Genomic DNA, 22,262 nt, shown 5'->3' on the forward strand with positions numbered 1-22,262 from the left:
GCCTATATTCAAGATAGACTGTTCAATTAAACTAAAAAATAAAATGATACAATATAATAAAATGAAAAATTAATTATGTAGGCTATGTACATGGATTTTATTTTCAAATTAAAAAGTTAGGCTATTATTGTATTCGGACCATTGTTTTCCGCTGTAGCCTATTTGTTCAATCAATCTGATTCATTCAATCCGTTTGTATTGAATTTAAATCGCCGACAAATGGTTGTCAACTGACTGAAACCAATAACACGTAAAAAGTATTGGCTATAGGTTACAAGCAATCTCCTAGATGTCTCTTTTTGACCTCTCATGGAGCCAACATGGTTTCTTAGCCTAAATTAAAAGTGTTTCTTTGCGGGGTTAGAGGTCAAAGTCAAAGGTGAGGTTCGACACGCGGTCACTTTGATTCACAACACGACTTTCAACATGATTCTTGTCCGAATCATTTTCAGAGGGAAATAAACGAAATTATTCATTATGGTCGCATTTTAAAATAGCCTATAGCTATGGACTTTTCCCCCTATATTTAAGTATAAATATGACCTAAAATAAATGGACAGAACAAACCAGCTGAGTTTAATTTAGGGAGAAGCAAGAACGCTGTAAAACATGACATAAAGTTATTTTAACTTATTTATCGTCCTTAACTTCAAATGTCGTGACAAGAGTGGATTTTGAACTCAAAAGTAAAAGTAAAAATAAAAGTAATCAATTGTCTTGACTATTTGTGAGTTGATAATAATATTAGCCTATCTTCGAACTGAGTTTACTCAATCAGCAGCAGTTAAACGTTCATTTCTAAGTTTTACCAACTGGAAATGTCAGCGAATTATTCACAATAAAATGCACAGTTTAATGCAATGTCCGTGTAGTTCAAGCAAAAAAGAACCGTTCTAAGCAAACTTGTGCTGTGAGTCTTTTCTTCTGACATTTTCCATAGAAGCAGAGAGAGATTAAATCTAACCGAAGAACGCAGGTCCATGTCGGACAATTTTACGATGATAATTTTCAATGGAAACGCAAAAAGAAGCCTAAATAGATGAATAGGGTTTGAAACACGTTAAATACGCAGTCAAACTAAAAAATTTAAATTTTCTCTCGACATTTTTAATACTCAAAGCCGTTTTTTCTAATGCACTGCACAGTTGCAATTTAGTATTTCTGTAGAATTTATTTTATATTTACAGTCAGTTATTTTCTACCTAAATTGTACATTTTGTTAGACTGGCATAAACGGATTATTAACTATATTACAAATATGAAACCATGTGATAGGCATACACTATATATGAAGATATCCTGATGTCCAGTAGGGGGCTCACTGTAACACATGGACATAAATTCACATGGATTTCCCGTACGAAATTTTTTAAAAGCAACGAAACGAATGTAGCCTATATGCTAAATGTTTATTTGTTTTAGGAAAGTTTGCAGAATATTTTGGAAATAAGTTAATACATATTTAAAACCTCATTCTAGTTTTGTTTTGATAATGTCAGTACGAGTAGCCGATAACAAATACAGTCTAAACCCGCAGATAATCATACTTTGGTCCAGCTTCTCATTGAACACCTAAATGCAATACTGGCACTAAAATAACTTAAAACATACTCACTATTTAATGAATTTTCAGTTACTTGTCTTGTGTGCTTTGTTCACCGTTGCAACTGTTTGGAGAAACATAAGTGTGAGTTTAATCTTCAATTCCTCGGTAGACAATATTCAAAACATTTCTCGTGGTCGGATCTCTTCGGGCTGTTGCTGATATCACATTCGGGGACGCGCGTGGTCCAGGTTTGCATGTGACGTCAGGGCCCCGGTGACGTCAGAACCAGTGTCTGTGTGTTGCTCTTCCCACAGGCTCTTCGGCCAGAAGTTATTAGTCAGCTCGGGACGAGGCAGTTTCCCATTCCATTTCCTCATCTGTACGCCTTCTGCCTTAACCCTCCTGTATGGTGGATATTCTAACCCATCCTTCTTTCTTGGGTGATATGGGGGATCATTCAAAAAGTAAGTGCTGGCTGTTTGTTTTAGCTAAATTTTGAACTTTGAATATCGTTAATGCAAAAATTAGTTTAACATTACACCGAGACAATAAGAACTTTTATCCCCCTGTAGACAAGCCTACTACAGGCTATCAAAATATTATTTTATGTCGACTAGCTTATGTTATTATTTTTTGTGCCAAGCATGACTTATCTGCAAACAATAGCCTATTGGTGCAGCCAAAAAAAACACGAACCAATATGAAATAACACAGGAAAAATAACGACATTTTATGGGCTTGTGGCATGTCAAAAGTGGATGCATCAGCTATAATCTTTCATTTTGCACGACGGCGGTGTTTCGGGGGGATTAAACAGCCTATATAGAAGCGCAGTCGGAGGACACTAGCTAATCCTTACTCTCCATATCCAGAGAAGTCTGGAATCGCCATGTGTGTAGGCTGTGGAAGTCAGATCCACGATCAGTACATCCTGCGAGTGTCCCCGGACCTGGAGTGGCACGCAGCCTGTCTGAAGTGCGCAGAATGCAGTCAGTACCTGGATGAGACGTGCACTTGCTTCGTCCGGGACGGCAAGACTTATTGCAAGAGAGATTACGTACGGTACGAGTCACTCATATATTTGTGATTTCACAGCTTTGGAATTTCGTCGAGGCCCTCTTTTTCACAGATTCTTGACCCAAAGCGATCTAGAGATAAGGAAAAACTCTGCATGCTGTTTTGCACTTTTATCATAAACTAAAGAAGAGCATTTAAACAACCTTTGTTGCAGAGGTAAAAATATAGCCTATATTATAGGCCTACATTATAGGCTATAATAAAATAAAGCATACAAAAAACTAAGAAAGCCTATTTAGTGGAAACTAATTATTTGTCAGCAAAATTCCATTATTTCGTGGCTTGAGAGTGATTAGGCTAATACAGAAATGTTTGGTTTAGCATTGCCATGCTTGATTTTTTTAATACCGGTGTTTGTTCAGTATTGTTTTAAAGTTTGCTTTGTAAAGAAAATAAGCTAAAGCATTGTGTTCATTGTGTCTTATACACACCTTATTATATCAGTATATATGCTCTCGTAAATATATGAAACCTCAGTTATAATACTCTAGGTAGCATATTTGTAAAGAATAAAACAGTCAAACACAGTGTTTGAATGTGTTGTAGCCTACTGTTTACTAAGAATATATGCGTAACTGTGCTTGCAATTATTTATGAAAGGATAAATGCATTGTAATGTGTGTATTGTAGTCTATAACACTTATTAATTATATAGGCTACAAGCTTTAAGAAAATAGTTACAATTGTGATTACGATCCGTATTTCTTGGCCTTGTAAAATCGAGCTGAGATGAGTTGGACGGTTTTGGAAACAAACAGTAAAAATAAGCAAATGTTTCTTCTGGAATTTGCAGATTATTCGGGATCAAATGCGCCAAATGCAACATCGGTTTCTGCAGCAGTGACCTGGTGATGAGGGCCCGGGATAACGTGTATCACATGGAGTGTTTCAGGTGCTCGGTGTGCAGCAGACATTTGCTCCCGGGAGATGAGTTCTCTCTGCGGGATGATGAGCTGCTCTGCCGGGCGGATCACGGGCTGCTCATGGAGCGCGCTTCAGCCGGGAGCCCCATCAGTCCCGGGAACATTCACTCCAACAGGCCCCTGCACATCCCAGGTAGTAGTAACAATAAAAATACTATTGAGAAAATTATTATTATTAATAATAATAAAAGCAATGTCCAAGTTACACACAATTGTCTATATTTATAATTCATTAGGGTGCTGTAGTAACAGCAATAGTGTCACAAAATAACATGCCTAATATTAATAATAATATTAATATTTTCGTTATTGTAGTAGTTGTTGTTGTGAAATAATAGCCTACTAACGGCCACTATGAGATCCCCGACTTTAGTTCTCTGTTACATCTAATCAGCTTGTGAAATTGTGTTAACAGACTTCCAAGTAGCTTGTGTTCGGTGCCAATTTGAAGATATTTGTTTTCGTGTAAAACCCCTCATGGCACGTAGGCCTACTTGTAGCCGGCTGAGATTGTTTGATGATATTTATGATTGAATTAACATGATGTGAAATTAATCTGAAACCGTTTATGCGTTTGGTTGGAAACAGCGTTTTTCTTAGTTTATTATTTTCTTAATAAAAAGAAAAGTGCAATATTGCGATATATAAATAAAGAGTTCTGGGCTACACTTTATTTTAAGGTGTCATTGTTACAGTGTAATTATATATTTAAGTAATATTAATAGGGTTAGGATTAGGGTTTGGTTAGGGATTAGGGTTAGTTGCATGTAATTATGCATAATTTACTGTTATTAATATGGAAAGTATACGTAGGCCTAACATGTACAATGTAAAATAAAGTGTTGGCTAGTTAATTTATTTTCTTGGCTGTTAGATTGGTAGGATATGTCATCAGATATCAGAGTAGAAAATGTTTTTTTGTTTGTTTCTTATATACATTATTGATTAGATAGGCGACAAATTGTACTTTTAACGTTTCATTTTGAACCTGTATTTAGATCATTTTACTAAAAAAACGGTTTAGCCTAAATGTTGGACTCTAATGCTTTGACATCTGGTAGTTAACTAAAAGCTTAAACAGCATTAAACCATACAAATGTTCTGTTCGATTATGTGTCACTACTTAACCCTCTTATTGCTCTGTAAGATGGTGCACTTATTGCATGTTATACTTTTATATCCTATGTCGATCCTTCAACATTTTGCACATACAGCAAAGTTGAGAGCATATTGAAGGCCCTAAGAGGTGTTTTGACTGACACGCACTTGGCTACAGACCGATGTGTGTTTGCACAATTTAACCTTCAAGTAAGCGTGCTCTTCTGCAGTGTGTCTAAATAATGAAATGACCCCTCAAGCCGAAAAGTGATTCACACGTATGGCTATTTTATTCGCAGAACCTGTGCCAGTTCGGCAGCCACCTCACCGGAACCACGTTCATAAGCAGTCTGAGAAGACCACGCGTGTTCGGACAGTATTAAACGAAAAGCAGCTTCACACTCTCCGGACGTGTTATAACGCAAACCCGCGACCGGACGCACTAATGAAGGAGCAGCTCGTGGAAATGACCGGTCTGAGCCCTCGCGTCATACGAGTTTGGTTCCAAAACAAGCGCTGCAAAGACAAGAAGAGGTCCATACTTATGAAACAACTACAACAACAGCAACACAGCGACAAAACGGTAGGAATATCAGTTTTGTAGGCTACTTAATTCTAATGAGTGATGGCAATCAACGAATTTGCTTTAGGTAGCCTACAAAATTTATTTTGACTACAACTACCCTTCAAATAAAGTTTCTTCAAGGGTTCTTTGCTAATATTGCTTATAATCGAGTTGACTTTATGCTTCTTTGGACATTAAAAATGTCTTGATGTTACATAGGCTAGCCACATTTTTGTGGCTATCCTCTATCTATCTGTAAAATATTATATGATCAATATAACATGTTTTTACATTGCTTTAACTCGTAAAAACGTTGAAAATTGTTTAACTTATTTTGATAAGTTATATACAAGAATCAACTATTTTTTTAAGTCAGTTTAATGTAATTTAAGTTGAAATGACTTAAACATCCAAATTGATTGTAGGCCAACTTAAAAATGTAAGGCAGCAATCTATCTATCTTGTGGTTCAATTATTCACTTCGTAATATAAACATTCAAAATGCAATATGTAATGGCTGTGATTTTTTTTTTTTAATGATTTTGAACACATTTGAAATTCCCACCTAAAGTGTTAAGCTTCTTTGAAATTGAAATATGATAGCTGTGTCGCTAAGGTTTCTCCTCAACCTTTTGCAGAATCTTCAAGGTCTCACGGGAACGCCTCTGGTGGCAGGGAGCCCGATTAGACATGACACCACGGTCCAGGGAAATCCTGTAGAAGTTCAAACCTATCAGCCTCCGTGGAAAGCCTTAAGCGAATTTGCCTTACAGAGTGACCTGGACCAGCCTGCTTTCCAACAGCTGGTGAGGACTGCCATCCCCGAACACTTACAAGGCCTAACAACTAGGCTTTAATGTGCTCCTCCATTCCATCCCGACTCTTTTTCTTTTATCAAAATTATCATTCATATAATTTAAGCTGACTACAGATTGTTAGGTCTAAAGCGCTACCATTTGGCCATTATTTCTAACGATATTTTGCAGTAGCTTCTAGTTTCAAGCAAACACTGTATTGTAATTATTTTTTACTTAATAGAAAAAAAAAACTTTTCCATATAGGCCTATATGTTGGCACACAGCCTGTTCGTTAACAGGATTTTTAAATGTTTCAATGTAAGTTGACTAGAAGATTGTCCGAACTCTGTTGCAACAGTAGAGTCTAGCTCTAGCGTATATCGGGTGGTACATCGACAGAACATAATCAAGTGCCAATATTTAGTACTTTAGTATAAATTTACATATCCCATGTGTAGCCTAAGACAAAAATGATAAATAACAAAAAAAAAGAAAGAAAGAAAACGATTTGTTTACTTGTTGTAAGGGCGCGAAAAGGGCGCGAAAATTTCAGACAGAAATTCCTTTGAAAAGTTGATCCCACGCTCTGTTAATTCGCACACTGGTTATTAGCCTATCTTTATCTTGTCTGTTATGTAACACCATGCCAAAGTTGTGTAGGCTAATGTAAATGTCAATTGCAAATCGTATGTAAAACTCTGTCATTTAATCAAATTCGGGCCGCAGCTGTACCTAGTCTCAGCATGTTGACAGCTATCGAACAGCCTACTGATTCCCAACTCTTCCCCTCACCCTTCTATAGGTGTCATTTTCCGAGTCGGGTTCGCTGGGTAACTCGTCTGGTAGTGATGTGACCTCTCTGTCATCGCAGTTACCCGACACCCCCAACAGCATGGTGCCCAGTCCCGTGGAGACGTGAGAGCCCACCGGAGACTCCTGCCCCAGCATGCCCTCACCCGCCCTGCATGAAATCCCATCACCTCACCGCCTCGAACGGAAAAAGGGATTAAACAAGATGGATTTAAACAGTTTGCCAAACGGAGGAGCCTTTCCAAGCGACTTTGGGGTTTCCAGACGTGTTACAAAACTGTTTTTAAAGCATTTGGACCGTATATCCAGGACGTCCTACGGAATATGAACACATTATTTTGGTTTTGATTATGGACCAGTTATGAAAGCAACAGTCTTAACAGTGTTTATTCAAGACCATCAATGTTTAGCTTTATCAACAAGTGGTATTTTCCAAATTAGACAAAAATCTACTTTTTTTGTCTTAGTGCGCATGATCTCTCCGAAGATGTATAAAACTGAGCTGTAAAATATTTTATCTTAACGAATGGATGACAGATTGTATAAACTTCTCGATTTAAAAAAGTAAGTTATTGTTATTTATTGTCAGGACAACCGTCCATACCAAAAAGTGAGAAATTACCTAAATAAAATACGTTAAATGCTGTTTATGTCTGAGAAAGCTTGCATGCAAAGACAACCATATCATGTTACCTTTACACGTATCTTTTTATAACAAGATGAAAGACACTTCAGTCATAGTACAACTGGATATAGGACGGGAAATAACTGTCCAAAGATCTAGTAAAAAGAACAGGAGAAACGTGAACAAAATTAAATAGTCAATAACTGCAGTGTTGTGTTATCTGAATTTGTTATGAAATTTTATTTATTTTTTTTCGTTATAGGCCTACCTATACAGACGTACATTATTGTTTTGTATGTATGTATATATATCATATATATATATACATGTCTATATTTTTGCTTCGTTTTGGGGAAAGTGTAACAGAGATAAAGACGGAATATTGTTATAGGATACTGATTATAAAGAATCACATTATACATAAAATCTTCTTTGTTTTGGGGATAAGATTATAATGCTGCTCTTTCAAAGCATGGTTCTTTATGAAACCTATAAAGATAGTGTGCAGAAAATATGGGTTTTGGTATCATTAAAAATTAACCGTTTTTCTTGAGTGATAAATATAGCTATGAATAAAGTCTCCCTAACACTTTATTTTACAGTGTCCTTGTTACACATTTTATATGTAGTTAGCCTACTGTAGTAATAACTATAAATTATGCATAATTACATGCAACTTACCCTAAACCAAACCATATTCCTAACCCCATAATAAGAACATGTAGGCTAGTTAATAATTATTTCTTAGTATAGGCCTACTTAATTGTAGCTATAATTACACTGTAACCTTAAAATAAAGGGTTACACTTTATTTTAAGGTGTCACTGTTACAGTGTAATTATACATTTAAGTACTGAGTAATATTAATTAACTACATTAGCTACTTATGGGGTTAGGGTAGGATTAGGATTTGGTTGAGGGATAGTTGCATGTAATTATGCATAATTTACTGTTATTACTATGGTAAGAACATGTAACAAATGTAACGGCACTGTAAAATAAAGTGTTACCAAATACATTGTAACCAAAGTCTATAATCTGCTGGTTAATCACGTTTAAAGATGCATTGATATATTGAGGCCATAACATGATCACAGATCCCTGATCTGTCACATTCAGCCCTTAACGGAGGCTTCGAATGAATATACATCTATCTATCTATCTATCCATCTATTTAAATATCGTACCGACCGGATACTGAATGAGTAATTGAAGCCCTCCCGTAGTAGTGATCAATCTCTTGTTGCTCGTAAAGCTGTGAGTCTAGACGGAGGACAGGGATCGGCGGCCGCTTATCTGCGCTCGGCATCACCTGCAAATGATCCACTGAATGGAAGCACAACAAACCCGAAGCACCTCTCTCTTAACGGGACTCCCTTTCGGCAAACGCACCCTTGCATGTCCAGGGTTTCTTTTCAATCCGAGTCAGGAGATATAGCCGCTGGACACCAGAAGATCAGACCAAAATCACTGCGGGCCGTTGTGGCAAGATAATCCTGTTTGTCAGATAACTAAACTCTCTGGAGGATAAGCAGTTGTAAGGCAGCGCTGTAATTTTGTTGCTACGCTGATTTTTCTTCATTTTCTGCAAGTAATTCAGGCATTTAAACATTATTTTGTTTACAATTATAGTTTAAAAAAATAATAAATTATAATAAATGTTAAACTTTTAATAGCCTGGGAAATCAGAAAAAGGTGTTTGGTGGCTTTTAGTCCATACGCTTTGAGACAACAATGTTCTGCCATACAATGTTGACAAACTTACTTTCTTTTTCTTTCTGAAAATGGAACAAAATATTGATGACTCATCCTGCACTCCTGATTTCTGTCCAATCAAATGCTGTTTGGAATGACAACGCCCCTCCCCCAATGCCAGCAAATGATTAGCAAGTATCAATTCAGATACCGGTATGCCTACTTCCATATTATGCAAAAAGTGCATGCTATTGACAGTGACATCTAATGTCTGCTCTTTTTAACTGTAAGTGTTGTAGATAATTAAATGGAGGTTAAATGTGTGGCTATAGCCCCTGGCTATAGTGCTAGGCTACTATTTCACTTGACATTGCTAACATATATGTCGGATGTAGGCTATGTCAGTAGCTTAAATAGGCCTATATCCATTCATGTATCACACAATACTCAAGAGTGTTCTTTAATAGTGGTGGAGAAATACTTTTTCGTCGAATTCAAACAGAAAGTATGAAAAATCCAAAGCAGCTATGTTATGGCATACCAAAACAAGGCCTTCCACATGTCCCGCTCAAGCTTCCTGTTTAACTAGGAAATACGTAAAGACAAAAAACATGCCATAGTCAGGCGATCTTATAGGGTCTTTATGAAATAAACTGAAAATCTTGCATTGAGGAGTTAGAAGTTCGGTTCAAAATCGAACAGCAAAATCTCACAGCGATTAAATCTAACGGCAAAATCTCAGAGCGATTATTTACATAGGTTACTGGATTGGTGTAGGGATTTTTTTATGAATAAATCTTTACATCTACTCCTTTTACAATCTATGCCGTTTTCCTCTGCGCTGAGGTGTTGTGTGAGGCGCAAAAGCTCATTCTGTGAAAGTGTTGATTCTGTTTGCAAAGACGACAGACAATAGTTCAATTAAACAAAGCCCAAACCTAAACTTATACCCACCAAAAACGAATCAATCATTTGCTAGCTTGTAAAAACTATTTTGCTTCAGAAAATGCAAATAACTGCATTTATTGGATATGAAATGCAAACTATGCCAGGCTAATTTGAGAACCAACGCATATGGTTATAACGCATAGTCTTCTGTTAAAATATACGAATTCTAAAATATACTTAGAAATAGGCCTACTTAAAAAAATAGGCATATCTTTGATGATTTTTAATTGCTAAACGGTGTGCAGATCTGATCCGGATTACACCCCAATAAATCGAAGGAAATTAAGAAAGCTTAATTGGATTCAAATAAAACAACTCTTCTTCGGAATGACGACGGTTTGGCGACATGCAGCGCTTATGGTTGCTTTCGGGAGAAATAACGATTCAGATGTCATGGCCAGAGGTCAAAAGCCGCATCTTGGTTCAAATTCCGCCACTAATTTAATAATTTAGGTCTAATTAAATAAACGCACACTTAAGCCAAGTTCATGTGTGTATAGAACAAATCTTTAAAGTCTTTACTAATTACAACTCTCCCCTGTCTGTCATTTTAATGTGAAATGTCAAAGTATTTAGCTAACCTTATAGTTTATAAATCGAAACCTTAAACACATCTGACTCCTAAACCAAACAACTAATAGCCTACATGCCCCTTTATGGAAATGTCTTGTCGTTTCATACATTCAAGCTTAATTTATTCCTTACAATTAATTTAAAACTGTCACAATAGTCCAGCTCAAACTTTTAAATACAACGAAATAATCTATATTCAAATATAGCCTATGTTGATGCTGAGAACAGGCAAAAGATTGTAATTTCACTGCAAGAACATTCAATAGCCTACACCCCCCCCCCCCCCCCCCCTATATTATGTGTTTAAAAAAACAACTAAATTGGCAAGGCATACGAAAGTCAAAGTATATAGGAATAATTAATCAAAGTCAAGGAATAATTTCGGTATAAGTGATTACAATGTAACAATATTAAGTTTAACGTAGGCAACACAAAATGCAGGAAAATAACTCGACATTTTTCTTGAACACAAATAAAATTTTCTTTTATTTATCTGTGTAGCGAAGCAAACATTTAAACAAACAAGCGCCATTTTAATAAAACCTCGAAGGGTTTTATCACGAATAAAAACCCGTAAAATAATTGTCTGTAATTTGCTATTGCATCACCTTTTTATTTGACAGAGCTATTCCCACACTGAGAAAACAGTCATTTTGACCAAAAAAAAAAAATTACATTGTTAATTGTTATAACATTGTTATTGTTCATCTATCTATCTATCTATCTATCTATCTATCTATCTATCTATCTATCTATCTATCTATCTATCTATCTATCTATCTATCTATCTATCTATCTATCTATCTATCTATATATATATATATATATATATAATTGTTATAACATTGTTATTGTTCATCTATCTATCTATCTATCTATCTATCTATCTATCTATCTATCTATCTATCTATCTATCTATCTATCTATCTATCTATATATAAATAAAAACTTTAGAATGCCATTATAAAAACGAGTTTCTTCTTCACAGCCGCGTTTCTTAATTAAATTTAAAAAATAAGATAAATATTTCAATGAATGCAAGAGACATTCAGACAACAGATTTAGCAATCCAATTCATGATTTATTAACTGACAGGACGGAAAGGGCCACAGCGTTCCCCTGTTCCTCTGCCAAAATAACGAGAACGTCGAGATCTCAGATGGTTTCGGAAAGGCAAATAACGCCATGGACTATAAAAACAGTTCCCATTCAAGTCGTCACATATACACCCACTTCCATTTCAAAGCCCATCATCTAGATCTCACATAAAATGCATTCATTTTACTGGACTAAATCTAAAAGCAGCATTTAAAAAAAGTCTCAGACAATCCAAGTGACTTTAAGTAATATTTTATCACTTTTTTATTTGATATCCCCCCCCCCCCCCCCCCCCCCACAGTTCTTATGAAACTGGAAGTGAGTCTGACCCAGAGGCTCCAGTGCATGTTGACACAGTCATGTATTGAGTGACTCACTCGGTGAGTCACACAGGTACAGAGAAGACTATATTCAGAGTGTGTGTGAGAGAAGGATGGGACGGAAGAAAGCGGGCTGTTTGTGGAGCCCCGGGGCCAGCGATGACCCTGGTTATGTGGCCACAACCCTTTTACAATGCCGTTTTAACCCACATTTCAGGTTCCAGCTCCACTGCATTTCACTGTAAAAAAAAAAAAATGTTGCTGGCTTAAATTAAGTACAATCAACTTAGATGTTTGAGTCATTTCAACTTAAATTCCATTAAAAGAACTTAATAAATACATAAGCTCTCAATTAAAACTTTTTTTTAAAGAGAAATGTTCTTATATCTCTTCTACATAACATCACAATTAGGCATTGGAGTATAAAACAGTGTGATTGTAAATATATTTCATGCACAATATTTTAGAATCTAAAAAGTCTAAGATCGCATTGAGGGTCTGATTCTAAATGTAATTTAAAACTGAATAAACAAAGCTGTAGGAATTTAAAAATGTTAAGCAAAGAAACAATATGATGTCAATTTATAAAATAATAATTCAGATGCTGCATTGTTTCTAGCTCTCTAATCACAAGAACAAACCTGAACTCCTTTGTATACAGATGGTCTTGCTTCCATTGAAGCTTATAATGCTCTTCAGATCGTCCCAAATAATGCTTGAGAACACGATCATCAGGTTTGACAAACTTCACGATATTCAGGCAAAAGGGAGTCAAACCAAATACTAAGACATTCTAAACATTTTACATTTCCTTTTTTTACACAATTGCTTTTATTCAAAAATAAAAACATTTGTATAAAAAAAACCAATTTCATCTCTGACTTTTGGATCGTGCTGGTCCAAAAACATATTCTGGTAAACAATATTTCATCCTCTGTTACAAATGAAAGAATAACTTCGATTGAGCAGTATTAAATATTTTATTAAACTCATCCGTTTCTTAAATTAAACTTTTAAGTGCTTCAATACACTGAGAAAATGACAGAAAACAGGTTAACAAGCAAAAAAAAAGAAAAAAAAGTGTTGAAATCGTGTATAAATTACAGTATAAAAAAGCGAACAAGCAAAGAAAGACAACAACAACAAACATGTCAGCTACAGGAAGAAATCTTCCTCTTTATGCATTGAAAAATATGAAACATGAAAACCGGCGGATGAGGTAACTCGTCATTCTCCCTAAATTATCGAGGGCTTCAGTTTATTCCACTTCATTCCCCAGTATCTTTTTATTTACAAAACAACAGAATATCAGTCAAACTCAACCATTAAACAAGATTATCTTTTGTGAAAAACAAAAATCACTGAATGTGTCCAAAAATGTATTTAAGGTAAAATCCTGTAAATGAAACTATTTGTAAACATTCTATTGCTCATAAACACGTGTATGACAAGTCAGTTTTTTTCAGTGCGCTAATATATATGCTAATATACAGTTACTTGAAAACCACTAGGAATGACTCACTACTGATTGACGGCTTCGATGGAGGTCTGATGGCTGTCTTCATTTGTACCCTAAACCTCCAGAACAGTTATGCATTGTGGAATATACATTAAGTTTCATTGTCAATGTGTGTAATGTGCTTCTGTAAATGACTGCACTCCTTCGCTCACTCCTCCTGCTTCTTGAGGAAGAACTGAAGTGCGGAGTCCCACTGGTCTCTGGGGAAGCGGTTGGAGAGCTCGCAGTAGTTCAGAGGAGCCCAGCCCTTCTCTGATGGAGAAAGATCAGAGGTTTAACACTGACACAGGAAGTAAAGCACTGAATCAATGCCAGATTGAAGGAGCCTTTTGTGAGCAATAAAGCTCATTTATTTTTAACTAATGCACTTTAGAAAAGAATATGGGGATTCCTGGATCCATTTCACAATTGTAAATATTTAGACAATTCATCTAATTTAAAATGTATATTTAAGCATAATTTAAATATATGTCTAAAGCTGGATATCGTCAGTCGTGTATGCAAAGATGTATTGAGATTTCATATGGATGACTTGTTTTTCCTCAAATTTGGTGAATATATTCCTCACCTGGCTGTGAAGCTTTGCTGTCCGATTGGTTCTCATTGGTGGCACAGTCCTGGATTACACAAAATGAACAGATTTCATTATTTATTCCAGTTGGTGATGCTCGTGGATCAAAACATTCTCTTATCCCAGACAGATATTCACTATGAAAGCTTGTTTCCATTACTGAATAAAAAATAAAAGAGGTAACTGTGAATTTTTATCTCCTAATTCTGACTTTTTTTCTCACAATTGCGTGAAATAAACTCGCAATTACAAGTAAAAAGTCAGAATTGCGAGATAAACTTGTAATTGCTATAAAAGTCAGAATCGCAGGAAAAACGTCAGAATTGAGAGATATAAACTCGCAGCTGCGAGAAAAAAGCCAGAATTACGAGATATAAATCAAATGTGATATAAAGTCAGAACTGTGAATTTAGTTCTTAAGTTTAGGGGGAAAAAAATGTTAGATAAAAAAAAAAAACACCGCAATTATCTTAAAAAAAAAAAAAAAAAAAAAATTATTCTGTGGCAGAAACAAGCTTCCATAATTCGCATAAAACAAGAGGGGTGCTTCTCATTTCTTATTTGTGCATCCTCGTTTCCTTTCTCTCTCTCTTTCTTTCCTAGCGCGTCAGCTCCTCCCCCTGCAGGTTGTGAGGGAAGGACGCAAGGAAAGAAAATGAGGACTGAGGATCGAATGAAAGCTTTTTTTATACATTGGAATACTTGATCACTCGAGCGTCACTTCATAGCGTCATCAGCAGCCCTCAAAGGATCTGCCGTTATGTTGTTAAAGTTTTTTTATTTAAGAAATTCATAATGAATAATAATAAAGCAAGATACCCCGTTGAAATATGTGAGTTGTGTGGTTTATATAAACTGCAAGGGTAAAGTGTAAATTCAAATTATTGTGACCGATGTGAAGGGGGAGGAGAATGTATACGTGCGCAACGTTTAGTCAATAAAACACTTCCGCATAGGATACACGGGTCATAGGATGGAGGACAGAGGAGCGAGGAGACGAGGAGGGATATTGAGAAGCACCCAAAGTAAACAATTTGTATAATGATCCCCCTGAAAAGTGCAACACTGTGCATTGGCTGAACCAATAGGGTTATTTAGTCAAGTAAAATTATTTAAGGACCAAATTTCCTTTTTATTAAGTTTTGGATAAAGTGGATTAAGCTTTTGTCGACCTCAGCAACTGATGTCAAGTTGCAGGACATCATCAGTCTTTCCATTGTTTGACTAAGATGACGATTCCCTGTCTTGGTTGGAGTAAGAGCTAATCTCTCTGTAAGTAATGGCAGCGGCGATGTAGTGTGGAGAGCGCTGTCAGGAAGAAGATGAAGGGAGAGGGTGTTTACTGGAGGCTCAAGTAGTGGCAGGTAAATCCACTCAAACAGACAGAGGAAATCATCCATCTGAGCGAAGGAAGCTGCTTCTTTTAGGGGGGTGATGGGGCACTAGAAACTAAAAGGTCATGGGTTCGATTCCCAGGGAATACACCAATAACTTAAATTCACTCTAAGTCGCAATGTATATAAGCCAAATTAATACGTTTACAATGTAATTGAATCTCACAGTTCTGACCTTGTTTTTAGTAACTGAGTGAAGAAAAAGAAAGAATTGGGTGATATATAGTCGCATTTGCAAGTTATAAAGTCAGAATTCCAAGATACAAACTCGTAATTACGAGGAAAAAAAAGTCAGAATTGTGAGATAAAAAGTTTTATCAGTGGTGGTAACAAGCTTCTATAATTAAAGGTATGTACAATTAAAGGTAATCATTTGCATAATGATTCCCTTGAAAAGTGAAACACTGTGCATATTGGCTGAGACAATAGGGTTATTTTGGGGGGCAGGACTGTGTTGTTTTGACCAATGGACATGGGATAAGTTTTCAGAGAAGCTTGTTTGAAAAATGGTTATTTTTAGTTACTGTTTCGATTTATAACTGTTCTATTATATGCTATATGTACGCTAGGATATGAGAAAGTTATTTTAAAATATCAGAAAATTAAAAATTTTGTAACGGACATATTGATTTTTATTGATTAATCAACTAGGAACATATTTGCAAAGGTTTCTTGAGTAAAACTTAAGTAGAGTTGTGTCCATCCAAGTTTCAAATTTATGTGAAAAATCTAAATACCACAAAAAAGTTTGCGAATAAACTGCCGCTTTAATCCCATGTGTTCCGAGATTTATTCAGTAAATGTGTTGGTTTGCAGTTGCAAACTGCTGCTCCCGTGAACACACTCCTTTATAGCAGGAATAGGGTTTGAGGATACGTTCGTGAAACAAAGTGTGAATTGCATGAGTGATGGTGTGTATGAAGGTGTGATTTACCTGTATGAAGGTGGCCAGCAGCACACAGCTCATTTCCTGTTGCAGGATGACCTTGTTCTGCAGGTTATTGTAGCAGGCGCAGATGAGCGAGGGGAAGAGCACTTTGATGAGTCGCGGGTGGCTGAAATACTGGAACGGCAGCTGACACAGTTTCTGCAACACGCTGGGCTGGCGGCCAGACTGCACATTCACCTGGAACACACACAGTGACAGTGCGTGCGCACACACGCAACCAGTGAGGCCAAAGCCACAGCCAGCTGTAAATCAACCCGCCCCTCTCTGCCCGTCCCGCACGTAAATCTGCCACTAAAACAACACACAAACAGCCATTAAGAGGAGAAATAGAGGGCAGTGCCTCCCAGCGCACAATTACACTCCATAAAACATAGACAGGGATGCCTCATCCACTTCTGCTGAGCATGTACGCTGAACACACACAGGTTCAGATTTGCCCCATGGGAGAACACACTTGAGCTCCGTTCCAAAACCTAGTGAGCTCCCTCGCTCGCTATCCACTTCCTACCTAGGCAGCATCGAAATGGACATAGAATCTCATAAGTGACCAATTTGGAACATTTTATATAGGTAGTAACTCACGTTACACAAATTGCGCACAGGAGACTCAATGTGGAACTGATTTCAATCTGCTTGTTAACTTAAGTCTGATGTCTATCGTCACCGTTTCTGTAGTCTCGCCCACGGCCGCTGGCTTGAACCTCTGATGCATATGGCACAAGTAAATGAAAACACTTCAGGATATTCTAAGTCATCATCTGATTGGTTGAATTCTAATGGATGCCCGGGAGACGCGTGTCGTGTTGCCAAACCCCCTCATGGAAGAAGAATGCCGTTGTGTTTACAACTGTGACAACGAGCGCTACTCAGGATCAACTAAACGCTGGAAGTATGTAAAGTTTGCGGGATAGACTCTTTAAAATACGTCCAATAGTTTAACACACCGTTCTGTTATTGTAGGGACGCCAATGTTATATTCTAACGCCCCTTAACATGATGTGGAACAAAACAAACTGTGATTGGTTGCTTTACATGTCAGTAAGACGGCCTCTGGGCGGTCCTTGGCCAATGGAAGCTGCTAGGGAGTCCAGACCTTCTGCCGTCAGTCTGAAAATCTGGCTATGTGAGACTATCAGATGCCAAAACCCAACAACAAACACCAAAACACACTACCGAAAAATCATGATCCTAATCTTTATCTCCATACCGAAATCTCAGATGGCCAAACCATGAATTATCCTTTTAAGAATTGTTAAAATATTTGTGTACAGGATGTGATATGAATAAATAGTGCTCATAAATGGATAATGAAATGGTATTCTCAACTGAAGGAAGTAGAAACCTTGATCCAGAATTTTTTAAAACATTTTTCCCATCTCTACCATTTTGGATTTATTTTTTCACTGAGCTTTCACTGATGCATTGTTTTATCCACAAAGGATACATGCGACGCTGCCTTAGAATCTAGCCAACAGAAGGTTTTTCGAGGTACACCTTTGAGTTGGAAGCACAAAATGATGGCCTTCATACGTACCTACGAAGATATTTGACGAAACGACAGGAAACTGACAAATGTTGGTTGTTCACTGAGGTTCATGTCACTGCAACCTCCCGTCACAACCTTTGAGAACCATCTATTCTATATTAAGGTCTATAACATGCTGAAATGCATGTTTGTGGGTGAGGTTTTAGAGTTGAATCTTGTGCAAAACATGCAAACAAGCCCAGTTCCACTTTAATAAATGAAGTAATACCAGTAATGGTGTTCGTACTGGGTGTATAGTCCTCATTTATCACTGCCTTCAATCACACCGTCAAAATCGGCCCACCCATTAGAATTAAAACCAAATCTCAGCAGGCCTGGACTGATTAAATGCAGTGCCTGGGATGGGAAAAAACGAGGAACAGCCCCTACATGCTACAAGCTTCAGACTGGGTTGGGGAGCCTGGGAAGGCCCTCAGCTCCCGGGAAGGGAACCAGAGAGTTGGGAGGTCAGCACAGTAAATCCTTACTAGAGGGATTTGGGGGAGAAAGATGAAGAGAGGGAGGGGGCGTTAAACAGTCCCTATTACAGGTACACACATCCCTCCATTGCTGCTCGGCCCCAAATGCAAACCATAAGGGAGGGGGGTGACATTCCCAGGGAAAAGGGTGACATAAATTACCAGGATTTACAAGATTTTAAAAATACTCTTAACAATACTCTTTCCATTGCATTCTCCACTTTAATAATACCCCTCAAGGGTTTAAGAGCATGACAAACAAAGCGATAACTCACTACTTTTATCATTTAAAAGGTGAAGTGCCTTAAAAATGTAGTTCTACAGCAGTGTTCAAAGGCTTTAGGCCCATGTCACTCTGTATCAGGAACTGTTTAAAGATGCCTGACCAAAACAAGTAAAAAAAACCACAGTGGGGCACTTTAATGGTACTCAGAGTTGGAGTGAAGACTAGTCCCGGATTGTCTGGCCTCCGATGACCAACAGCACGATTCAGAAGCTTTTTGCAGGTTTGAAATGAATGCTCTTGCTCTGCTACTATGGAACAAATGGTGCAAAACATCTGGTTGTTTTCAGCTTAGGAGCTGCGTAGTGTCAGGACGGTGGGTGAGATGAAGGAGGGTCTTTTTGCGGCCAAACGCAGAGAGTACAGAATCAATCTCTCCCATCAGTTCTGGACAAGACTAGGGAGGGGTAGAGATACTGCTGTATTTCTAATCATTCATGAGACTGGTAAAAATTACAATGCTGCAGACACATCGGGTACCCGTTTACCTCATGGACCCTTGGCACCTTCAATGGATATTCCTTGGACTGATTAGATTACTTGTCATACAACAAGCTGATAACAAGCAAGGTAAATGCAAATGAACGTGAAGAACTTTTCATAGGATGTTCTATCAGAGAAACGATTGGGAAGTTATTATACACATCATCGTTGAGTTGTCAATATGTTGATTTTAAAAGGTTTCGACTGTTATCTGTGTTTTGTTGTACATGTAAACACACTCAAAGGGCTTCATTCATAAAACAAGCAGAACAAATTTGGGTTTAAATCATTCTTTCCCAACGTGAGAGTGTACAAGTGCGTGTCCATCTGTGGGGGTGGTGGTTTTGTGCACATTCCGCCCACAAATCACGCAGCCATCTCATAATCCGTCAGCATGCGGTGCTTCATCTTCACACAACTAAACAATGAGTCCCCCTCAAGTGTCCACTGAGGGGAGACGTACAGCACTGAGAGAGCAGAGGTTACCTACCGCCCCAACCCAGGCAATGAACTCACCCGCCTCTCCCTGGCCGAGAGAAATGACCCTGCCCCTAACCGGCCCCAAACTTGGATTAAGACCTCGGCCAAGTCCTCCTGTACCAGCGTTTGCAGAGGTATCCATTCAGCAATTGACACCATAAAAGCAACGGCAGGCGTTTGAACTTGCGATTCCGGAGCGATCCCTCCCCCGCTTTAACACAGATGGCCATAAAAAAGGAAGAGACAAGGCCTAGTGTCTAGTGTTGGTCTTAAGTAGAGAGCACTGGAGTTTTCATATAGGGCCACGCTTTTACGGGCGGCCCATTACATAACTCCCGGCCTGTCAACTGAAAACAAAGGGAGCATAAAGTTAACGCAGTGAAACGCAAACATGCACACTATGAGCGGCTCAAGGTGAAGAGGAAGGAGACCTGTGGGCCAGGGGTTTGTTCTTTGATGAAGACTTGATAAGATGGCGGAGGAGAGACGAATGCCGACAGTAAAATAGATGGCTGTTAGGTTGTGTGGAGCCATGCCGATAAAAAAAATAGACGATAGGAATTGTGAAATGTATTGTGAAATGTGTATTAAGACTATATCCAGGAAACAAAATGATTTCTTGGTTGCTGTACTAAGTATTTCTTTTAATAAAATAAATAAATTATGAATTTTGGAAGTTGGCCATTGAGAATTATTGCAAATATGACTGTCATGAAATCTAATTTACATGAGGAGGAATGCCACATTTACATAAAAATAATAACTAAATCTATTCGGAACTGAAACCAAACTACAAAGGGCAGAATATATTTTCATAATTTTTCAAAGCCCACAAATATGATGTCCCTTTTAAGGGACTTCATGCAGCCATATATTTTCATGTATAAATACTGTGAAAATTGTATATAAATGTGTGTAAAATAAATATAAACTTTCTATTAAGATGACCCAAGAGAAACAAAACTATGTCTAATAAATCAGAATAAAACAAAAGCAGACTGAAAATGTCAAAGTATATTATTAATTTATTTATTTATTCTATTTATTATTTTTATTTATTTGAATGTTTTAATTATTTTAGGTTTTTAATACTTTTTTCAAACAATGGATGATGAATTCGCTGTATTATTTTATGTTGTTTCATAATTGCCTATATTGCATAGGACTATAGTGCTAAATAGGTTTATTTTGCATTTTATCCATAATTTCTGCAAAGTTCAACATGTAAAGCAGGATAAAATAGGCTCGGCACTCAAACTCTATGTGTAGAGTTGACATTAAATTTGTCGCTCACCAGCTGCTGTAGCTTGTGGTGTCACTCAGCATTTTCACTGGCCATATAGATATGTTTAATATTATCTCATAATTTGGCAGCAGGTATATTAGGCTGCTGTCACTTTTAGACCTGACGCACAGATCCATTATACTGTTAAACATGCATTTTCTTTCTAAACTATTTACGATCACAAACATAACTGACTGTGTTTACGTGAATGCGCGCATAGATCGGCATTTCGAGATTATTTTGTGTGTATTTAAGCACAATAAGTAGCGAAAACGAACTCAATTTAATACCGAGAGGCAGCTTTGTGCGCGCACTGTGGGTGTGAGCACAAAATCTTTGGGAATGAGTAAAATTATGCGCAATACACGTAATCCCACGCCGAAATTCAAGCCCTGTAACACCAACAATATTCATCTGGAGCAAATGAAACGAGTGAGTGAGGGGTGGCAGGTTTGTGTGTAACTTGGTGTCGGAGAGATAGAGAGAGAGAGATGAAGAATCGATATGTATCGAAAAATAGATATTTTTGACCACTACATTGCACTTAGTTTATTATTTCAATGCTTTTTTTAAAAACTACAATTGAAAAATGTACATATTATAAATAAAATTTAACCCCCTAAAGTTACTAGTAGAAGTGACTGTGTTAAACGCCACTGAAAAAATCCACTCGCATTTAGCGGGTGTTAATGTCAAGCCTTGCTAGAGCATGAGAAAGCTGTATGGACATTGAAATAAATCTGTGTTGCTTTCGTGTGCTGCGTAAAACTGGCCTAAGTGTTGTTTTTCAATATAAATGGGAGGAGATGACGCAAGTGTCCCATGCTGGACCAGGGATGTCCGCTCTTTCAAAACTACAAATCTATGGCTCTGCCTTAAAGATGAACCAAACCGAGAGGATGAGAGAATGTTCTCGCCACTGATAAGACAGGAGGTCGACCTACATACTATAATGCAAAGAGAGCACTCAGAAGAGGAAGTTATGGCTGAAAGGCCTTATCTGAACAACGCCTACCGCCCCCTCTTAACCATCCATCCAGACAACCTGACGGTGACTGGTACACGGGCGTAAACATAAAATTAAAAGACAAAAAAAAATCTGTTGGTTTTCATCTCTCAAAGCAGAAAAAATGTTTCTTTGTCATGAAAACACCCTAAAAACGGCTCCGCTCGGCAGTGTATTGGCAAAGGATCACTGACTTACTACTGTTTGCTTAAT

General features: G+C 37.4%; 2 protein-coding genes across 8 annotated transcripts in view; one reads left to right on the forward strand and one right to left on the reverse strand.

The window, feature by feature from the left end:
- The first annotated feature begins 1,872 nt into the window (after positions 1-1,872).
- Positions 1,873-8,035, forward strand: isl2a (ISL LIM homeobox 2a). 2 transcript variants are annotated; one of them, XM_077211119.1, is made up of 6 exons: positions 1,873-2,010; positions 2,419-2,608; positions 3,417-3,679; positions 4,944-5,227; positions 5,848-6,015; positions 6,809-8,035. In XM_077211119.1, exons 1-6 carry the CDS (start codon positions 1,953-1,955, stop codon positions 6,923-6,925), a joined length of 1,080 nt encoding a protein of 359 aa, XP_077067234.1. In that variant the 5' UTR covers positions 1,873-1,952; the 3' UTR covers positions 6,926-8,035. The 2 variants fall into 2 exon arrangements, with proteins under 2 accessions (XP_077067234.1, XP_077067233.1); XM_077211118.1 differs by having other exon boundaries at positions 3,417-3,682; positions 6,809-7,649.
- A 5,001-nt stretch (positions 8,036-13,036) lies between these two features.
- The window catches only part of scaper (S-phase cyclin A-associated protein in the ER), a 108,877-nt gene continuing 99,651 nt past the window's right edge, over positions 13,037-22,262 (reverse strand). For all 6 annotated transcript variants that reach the window (XM_077211148.1, XM_077211146.1, XM_077211142.1 and 3 more), the window contains 3 exons: positions 16,494-16,685; positions 14,163-14,211; positions 13,037-13,846 (listed from right to left, as the gene is read on the reverse strand). In XM_077211148.1, coding sequence (XP_077067263.1) covers positions 13,743-13,846; positions 14,163-14,211; positions 16,494-16,685 — 345 coding nt within the window. In that variant the 3' untranslated portion in view covers positions 13,037-13,742. The remainder of the gene's footprint in view (positions 13,847-14,162; positions 14,212-16,493; positions 16,686-22,262) is intronic.

Source organism: Siphateles boraxobius, unplaced genomic scaffold (assembly GCF_051911475.1).
Source record: "Siphateles boraxobius isolate OS27281-9 unplaced genomic scaffold, OSU_SipBor_1 65, whole genome shotgun sequence".
In the NCBI taxonomy this organism is placed as follows: Eukaryota; Metazoa; Chordata; class Actinopteri; order Cypriniformes; family Leuciscidae; genus Siphateles; species Siphateles boraxobius.